The sequence below is a fragment of the Sceloporus undulatus genome, chromosome 7, assembly GCF_019175285.1.
Source record: "Sceloporus undulatus isolate JIND9_A2432 ecotype Alabama chromosome 7, SceUnd_v1.1, whole genome shotgun sequence".
In the NCBI taxonomy this organism is placed as follows: Eukaryota; Metazoa; Chordata; class Lepidosauria; order Squamata; family Phrynosomatidae; genus Sceloporus; species Sceloporus undulatus.
This window is the reverse complement of record NC_056528.1, coordinates 32,645,748-32,654,341: the sequence shown is the minus strand read 5'-3', so window position 1 is coordinate 32,654,341 and position 8,594 is coordinate 32,645,748. Positions and strand designations below refer to the sequence as shown.

General features: G+C 43.0%; 1 protein-coding gene across 1 annotated transcript; it reads left to right on the top strand.

Moving 5' to 3' along the window:
* The first annotated feature begins 915 nt into the window (after positions 1 to 915).
* Positions 916 to 7,618, top strand: MMGT1 (membrane magnesium transporter 1). The gene is made up of 4 exons (XM_042479640.1): positions 916 to 1,055; positions 2,403 to 2,455; positions 3,632 to 3,735; positions 4,698 to 7,618. Exons 1-4 carry the CDS (start codon positions 971 to 973, stop codon positions 4,858 to 4,860), a joined length of 405 nt encoding a protein of 134 aa, XP_042335574.1. The 5' UTR covers positions 916 to 970; the 3' UTR covers positions 4,861 to 7,618.
* The last annotated feature ends 976 nt before the right edge of the window (positions 7,619 to 8,594 follow it).

Genomic DNA, 8,594 nt, shown 5'->3' with positions numbered 1-8,594 from the left:
GGGGTCAATATTTAGACTAAAATTGCTAGACTTTTAAATGCGTATGCACAGTAAGTAGAGAGATCTTGTGGTCCCTTTGAGTCTCACTGAAAGAAAGATGTTGGCGGCATGAGCTTTCCTAGGCTTCAGTCTACTTCCTCAGATCCACTATTTGTTGTTGTTGTTATTAATAATAATAATGCATCCCAGGAAGTGGACTTAAGCCTAGGAAATGTCATGCTTCCAACTTGTTTCTTTCAGTGAGTCTCAGAAGATCTCTCTACACATTGTTGTTGTTATTATTATTATTATTATACTTTATCTATATAGCGCTGTAGATTGACACACCGGTTGTTATACAGACAAACATGGCTATATCTCTGGGAAATAGCCTGGGACTGGTTTATTTTCACCCTCCAAAAACGTTGTTTATTTACTTATTCTGTGTAAAAAAAGGGATCTTGGAGCCCCTTTTGAGATGTTCTGTTTGAGGCAACTTTGTTGGGTTTTGTGATCGCCTTTGTTTGTTTATTTTGGCCTAAGGTGTTTACATGTTGACAAACAAAAGCTTGTTAAGGTCTTGAAGGAGCTACAAGGCATTTTTTTTCTGACAGAGAGAAGGCTAAATGTCTCACAAAAACTACACATCCCCCCAGAATTCCACAGCACTGAGCCCCTGGCAGTTAAAGCGGTGTCAAAATGGCATCATTTCTGCATCTGCACTGCAGAAGTAATCCAGTTTGACACCGCTTTAACTGCCAGGCCTCAGTGCTATGGGGTCCTGTCAATCTAAGTATTAGCCCCACCCCTTTCCCCCAGAAGCACCGCCCACTCCTCTATTTTACTTCAACGCAGGGCGCGTTCCCCGTGACGTCACTCCAACGCGCCGGGCGGCGGAGACAGAGGAGGCTCCTCCCCCTTGCGTCGCGGCGTCGCTTTCCCTTTCCTGATTGCGCATGCGCGGAGCCCGGCTCTCGTCTGAGAGCGGAAGATGGCGGCGGGCGCCTCGCTGTGGAAAGGGCTGGTCGGGGTCGGGCTCTTCGCCCTGGCGCACGCGGCCTTCTCCGCCGCCCAGCGTGAGTGACAGCCGCCCTCCTTCCTTCCCTCTAGCCTCCCTTTCCCGACGACCCACCCTGAAAATCGAGGCAGGCCTCGGGCCTACCTTGCCTTGCTTCTCACTTCCGCCTTTGGAGGAACTACGGGTGCCGAAAAGCGAAGTTAGGCGTTAATAGCCTCTATGGGGGGAATATGGGGGTCCAGGAGCAGCAGAAGGGAAAGGAAGGGGCTTTACTCCTCTTTGGCTGCAGAAATGATCCGGTTTGACCCCGCTTTAGCTGCCATAGGCTCAGTGCCATGTGGGATTTGTCGTACTTTGTTGTGGCTGCAAAGCTCCCAGACAGAGAAGGCTGGACCTTTTTGTCTCACAAGAACTACAGTTCCCAGAATTCCAGTGTGACACAGCTTTACCTGCTGTGGCTCCCTTCTGTGGAATTCTGGGAAGTGGTGTTTTGTGAGACAACGTTTTAGCCTTCTGTTTGCTCCAGATTTATCATCTCTTTAATCCATCTCCCTTTACTCTTGTATTCATAACAGCTTCCCAGTCTTCTTCCCATTTATTAAAGCTGTAAGCAGACAGACTTTAAAGATATACAGCCGGCGTTTCCCAAACTTTGGTCCTCTGGATGTTTTGGGCTCCGGCTTCCAGAATCCCTGACCTTTGACCAAGCTTGGTTGGGACTTTTGGGAACTGAAGCCCAAATCACTTGGAAGACCAAAGTTTGGGAATCCCTGATGTATAGCATAGCAAAACGAATGTAAGTTGGAGCTTCCATTTGCAATGATGGCTAGTGACAAGCTCAATGAATGCGGATGCCTTGGGTCTGTCCACAATTTGACTATTGGGTCGTACCTGATGAATACATTTGCCTGAGTTTTGTGATGAAAGGTGGCATTGAGAGCAAGGGAAACTAAAAAGGAAGGGACGGAAAATTAATAAGATGGTGATCTAAATATTGTAAGGAAGGGGTAAGGATTTTGCCCGCTTTCTTTGATGTTGAAACAGGGCAAGGATATATTTGAAGACTGTTCAGAAAATAAGACACTGATGTACCTGATGTAATAGAAGATGTTTTGATGTTAAAGAAACGTTGGAAGCGTTAGATCAGGAAGTGACAATTACATAACTATTATGGTAGTATTTTATAATTGTGTGTGTGTATATATATATATATATATTTATTATACTATTGAAAATACATTTCCCTCATGGTCCGTTACGGAGGGGATCCGAACACCAGTTCATCAAACCAGGCTTGGAAGACCAAGCAGGATGTGGCCCTCTCTTGTGGAAGAGTAGATAGACAATCCTGTGGATATAACAAAGGGGAATCAAATCCATTGACCAGTTTACCTTCATTTTACAGATCGTTCCTATATGAGGTTAACGGAAAAGGAGGATGAAACCTTGCCAATAGATGTAAGTCACTTGAAACTGACTGTGATCCGTGAGATGAGATATTTGTGTGTAAAGAAGCATCTGAGGAAGTAGACTGAAGTCCGGAAAAGCTCATGCTGCCAACTTATTTCTTTCAGTTAGTCTCAGGGGGGCTCCAAGATCTAGTTGGAAATGGCAATAGAGTCAGCAGTAGAGTCCAAGGATAAGTCAACCTGTTTGTGCCCTGTATTTCTTGATTCTTAGCTTTCACTTGGATTTGGTTGACTTTATCCTGTTCTCACAAACCGAATTTGAGCTGTAGCGTCTCCCTGTTCTTTCTTCAGTTGAGTGTACAAAACTCCCAGCCTTAGTGAGACACTCATTGCGTTGTGCCTGAGATTATCAAGTGCTTTAAAGCTTGGCACCGTTCCATTTCCCTTTGAATCGTCCCTTCAGGAATTGCCCAGAAAGGCTCTGCTCTTACTCCCTGAGCTCTGCAGAGCAAACAACCCGATCCCCCTGATATTTGTTTGGAACAGTTGCATCTTCTACTACATTAATCCTCACCTACTGCAATATCTCTTCTAACTTCAGTTTTCTAAGTTTGGATTCTGCCTAAGGATTTTAAGCAATCAAAGAATGCTCTGAAAGCTGGATTTCAGTCAGCCCAGATGCATGTGCTGTAGAAACCGCATCAGATTAGCACAAATTCTGAAACATTTCTGCCATTATATTACTTTGGAGTGGTACAAGACAGTGTATTATTGAATAAATATCCTTAAAGGCACCAGAGCCCATCTGATCCGGGAAGCTAAGCAGGATCAGCCCTAGTTAGTACTTGGATGGGAGACAGCCAGTGAATCCCAGGTGCTATAAGCTCTATTTCAGAGGAAGGAAATGGGAAAACCACCGCTGAGCATCCCTTGCCCAAGAAAACCCTATCAAATTCATAGGGTTGTCATATATTGATAGGAAACATGAAGGCACAGGTACACACATCGGCATAATACACAAAATCCCACTACTTTTCTTTAGAGTACACAGTTGATAGAGTCACCTTTTACAACCTAAAATGTTTCGCATCACTTTTTCGAAACCCTGGCATTAACCAGTTCAACAGGTAAAGCAAACTGGGCTTAGACCAAATGAAAGAGCAATTCTTTCCAGAGGGTTTATTGAAGACATGTAATGACTGTTTTTCTCCTTAATCTGTTATAGATAGTTCTTCAAACACTGTTGGCCTTTGCAGTTACCTGTTATGGGATAGTACATATTGCAGGAGAATTTAAAGACATGGATGCCACTTCAGAGCTAAAAAATAAGTATGTTTCTTTTATTCCTTCCTTTTCACTGCTATTAGTTTTCATTACTGCATTTCTTATGAATCCTTTTCCCAGTAGCCTTACAGGAATGCTGAAAAATCAATGAAAGGTTGGCTCTTTCTCCCCTCCTCTCCTACTCAGTTGTAAGGAAAGTTAGCAGCCGTTTGCTATCCCAGCTTGTGCAAACGCCTCCCTTCCTTTCAAAGCAAAGTTACATGAAATCTGACCTTTGAATGGCTGCTAGTCATTGCGGCTGTACCGAATCCCTGTCATCGGGGATAACATGCCACTGAATGTCATTTGCTAAAGGGGTGACAGAGTTGCACTTACCATGATGGGAGCTAAAATAATTCTCAGGAGAAAGTAAGGCTGTTGGAACTGGAGGAATAGAGCACTAATCTGAAGGGAGGATAAGACTAATGAGCTGAGACTTAACAGAATATTTGCATCAGAGCCACTAAACCTCTCTACACAATACCAGTTATGCCAGCCAGTAGATTGGGACCTGTTCTTAGAACCGTAGATGATTTGCTGTAAATTAGGAAAAGGTTGATTTATAGTTGTCTACAAAGCCCAGTAATTGCCTTCCTTAATTAGGATGGGAAAATAATGGTTGGGGTGAAATAACCAGTACATTTTGTGTGTGAGAGAGAAAACGTGGGCTTGGTTCTGGTGATGACAGATTCCTGCCCTGAGTATGTTTGTCGAGACACTGTGTTCCCTTAATTCCTAATTCATAGCTGCCTGCCAGAACTACTATTTTGCAGCAGGTTCCCATTGGCAAATCCCAGACAAAAATAAAAGAGAGCTCATAATCCTGAAGACTGTCCATCGAAAAGTTACAGCAGTTTTCCCCCGTTGTTTGTGTAGAATCTTTTCCCCGGATGAGCTGATCATCAACTCACTGCTATGACACATTGTTAACTGTGTTCTCTCCCTTCTGTTTTTCTTTCATTCCTAAGGACATTTGACACATTAAGGAATCACCCATCCTTCTACGTATTTAATCACCGGGGCAGAGTATTATTCCAGTCCCCGGACACTGTCCATTCTCCCTCCAACCAGGATGCTTTGTTGTCCAGCACATCGCTGAAATTGCGAAAACTTGAACCTCTCCGCCGTTAACATTTTTACAGATGATTCTAAAAACAGAATAGGACACTGAGCTATAATGTTTGAGTTGGGGATGTAAACACTTTTTTTATTATTTCTGGAGCAGTATTTATATTGATCTTCCAGACTTTATAAGATATATATATATATATAAAAATATATAAATATATATTAAAAGAAATATTGAAAAGGACCTTCTTTGAACACTGTTAATGACGATTACCGAATTGTGAATTGGCAAACAGTGTAAGTTATTGCTAGAATTATGCTGTGAAAAGTTCATCTTACCTTTCGTCCATTAAAACGCTATTGCGGTTCATTCACTGAAAACAACTTCTGTATTACCAAAAAGCAAATGATGGTTTCCAGATAAGCACAGAAAAGAGGCTTGTGCTGTGTTGTTGAATGCAGAGGAAGGGGGTGGCGATGTGCTGCATCTGTCCATTCCCCTCTCCCTCGATGGAAGACAGTGATGATTGTGTTATTTTCATGTTTTTGTCACTTTGGGCCGAAGTATCGGGGCTACTTTGCGATATGAGCTCGACGGAGCCGTTCAAAACAGACTGTTCTAAAGTGGGAGCTCAACCCAAAGTGTCACCAGGAGACAAAAGCTTCCTTTGCCTGTTGGTCAAGATCCTTGAGCTCTCCTGAAATACAGGCTTTGAAGGAAGATGGACTGTTTCTAACAAGAAACCACTGTGTCCGAGGAATCGACCACCAGTGGAAGGATGTGGACTAAAGACAGCCATAGCCCCATCTGCTTCAAGCTCCCTCCACTTGTAACCTGTGATCTGGCCCTGTACTTCGCACAGTGCGAAGCAACAGGATCACTGTATGGCTATGGACTATATATGCCCAGGCATGGGTAGGAGAGCTTGAATGAATAGCTTGAAACATGCCAGGTACACTCAAGGAAAGGCTGCTTATGTTCCTCTTGTTCAAAGGTTTCTCGGTTTTTCTGCTCTTACGGATGCATTTCTGATTCCGGTTGTATGTTTGCTGTCTTTTTGGGAAAGTAGAGCTTGTGGTTCTCCTGTGGGGGAGCTGCTACGTTCTCCTTTGCTCAGCGAAACATGTTCAACTTGTTTTTCTTCACTGCATTGTTCTCTTTCTGCTCGTGGCATTTGATCACCAGGAGAGATTTCTTCCTGAGTCATTAGCCTTGGAATAAGTGGGATAAAGATGAGAGGTTCCTTTCCATTTATTAAATGTTGGCTCCCTCGATTGGATTTCCTTAGGATTCGACTGTTTTCAGCAGGAAAGTTGTTCTCTGGCTTTGCCTTCAAGGCATGTTGGAAATTTTTACTGCGCATGGTGTTCTCTGCTGGGAGAACAAGGAATGTGCCCTCTACCACTTATGAGGTGTGGTATCACTGTATTGCTGCATTACTAGTGCGCTTCTGGTAACACACACATTGGTATATGGCAGCCTTCGCACAACTAGTGTACTGGTCCCAGCAGAGGCATGCTGTTGGGAAGAATGGAGTTGCAATCCAGCCTAGAGGTTTTGTATGCTATCGTTCTTACTTTTTCAGTACAGGAGTAGTTTGTGTGGCCTTCCCGATGTTGTGGACTATACTTCCCACCTGCCACTGTTTGCCAGTGGCAAGGAGTCATGGAATTTGCAGTCCAACGACACCTCTAGGGCAAGTTTTCTCGGTTCCTGTTCTTTGTAGAGATCTGAATACAAGAAAATCAAGCACAAAGGAAGGACATGGACAGAGAAGCTTTCATAAAGATGGAGAAGACATGGCCTTGTTAAAATGAACCAGACATCCCGTCCAGTTCATTAAAGCTCCTTTTAAGTGTTACGGTCTTTCTTGTGAGTAGATGCTGACATTTTAATCTAGCTTTGTGTTCAGTCCTGCCTGCCATTTTTAAAGGGGAAAATTGATAGCACTAGCGTAGGGAGAGTAGGTTGCTGTCGAGACTTAATTTTTATTCCCCAAATAGTAAGGCTCCAATTTGTACTGCGAAGCAGGTGTTGGCTGGCTCTGGGGTCTGTGAATCTCTGGGGCCACCTGTAATCCTTCCTTTGAGCTACTGCCTCCCAACATCATTCTCCAGAAATATACTTGCCAAGCTCCAACTGTCTTTTCCTGGTGCAGTAGTACTGATTTCCCAGGACATCATGCTGTGAAGACTTTGAGCCTACACAAGAAATTCTTCTAATCCAGTTTCCAGCATGCAAATAGACAAAATGGCTGCAAGACAAAAGAACAATGCTTCTCCAATTCCATTTCACAAAGCAGTCTTGAACGTTACAACAAGCCCCCCCCCAAAAAAATGTAATGAAACTTAGGAACTAGTGATTATGGCAAATTAGGAAGAGCTGAAGTGGGGGGAAATTCCCAGAGGCTTTAAAATCAGACGTGAATGATGAGAAGGGCTGTCTGAAAATGACAGGTCTGAAAAGCCAGTTTTGTCTGTTCTGTTTTCTGCTTTTTAACTACCACTTTGTATAAAAGTCATTTCAAGCTGGGTTACTTGCTTATTGCCTATGACCTTAGAACCTGCTTTTACCTTGAGAGGAAAAAAGGCTCTTTGTGGCAAGTAACAGAGCTAGAGTTGGAGTCTTGCTCCAGTTGACAGGCTTTTCTTTCTCCTCCTTTACATGTTACAGCCTACTTAAGTTATTTTTTGGGCTGTTGAAACTTGCAAGGAGTAGTTGCCTTACCCTTTGGTATCAATGTTTATTTCACAAGTGTGCATCTGTTTTTTCTCCTTTTTGATCTTGCAATGTCTAATAAAGAAATAATATTATAAAGTGTATTGGTTATTATTTCTACAGAAGCTGTTCCCTCTCAAGTATAACCTTGCTTTTCCCCCGCTAAAGGTGAAGGATTCAAATAAAAGCAAGTGCTATACAGTAGATGTAATGCAACTATTTTGGTGTTGCAACGTGGACAGAGCCTTGTTTTGGTTCCCACTGAGGCAGTTTATGGGAGAATCTTAGAATCATGCAGCAGAATTAGCACATGGACAATAGCAATTCATGCAGCAGAACTACAAGAATTGAATCTGCTACGCAAAGAGCCCACAAAAATGTTTTTGGGGCTATAGGTGGATAGTATATGGGGCTACAATATAAAGGAATACAGCTTAGGCATGTTTGCAGAAGCTATCCTATGGTTTTTTGTGGGGTTTTCATGCTCTGTGGCCATGTTATGGAAGAGTTTATTCCTGATGTTTCACCATCATCCGTGGCTGGCATCTCCAGAGAAGATGAAGATCATCTCTGAATATGCCAGTCACGGACGATGGCGAAACATTAGGAACTAACTCTTCTTGAACATGGCCACATAGCCCAAAAAACCCACAAAAAACTATAGATGCCAGCCATGAAAGCCTTCGACTCCACTATCCCATGGTATTTTTGATAAAATGAGAAGCTAAATTAAAAAAAAATTGGCTTGGTTAAAAGATATAGCCGTGTTGGTTTGTAGAATAAGCATGTAGAGAGAACTTGTAGCACCTTTGACACTCACTGAAAGAGAAGTTGGCAGCATGAGCTTTCCTAGATTAAAGTCTACTTCCTCAGGTGCATTTGGGGAATGCATTTATGAAAGCTCATGCCAACCTTTTTCTTTCAGTGAGTCTCAAAGGCGCAACAAGATCTCTACACATTGGCTGGGCTGGTCACCATCTAACAATCCCATTTGGTGTACCAGTATAAAATCATATACAACAGCAGTTCTCAACCTTTTGATCCCCCAGGCGTTTTCCGCTGCTACCTCTCCCTGGTC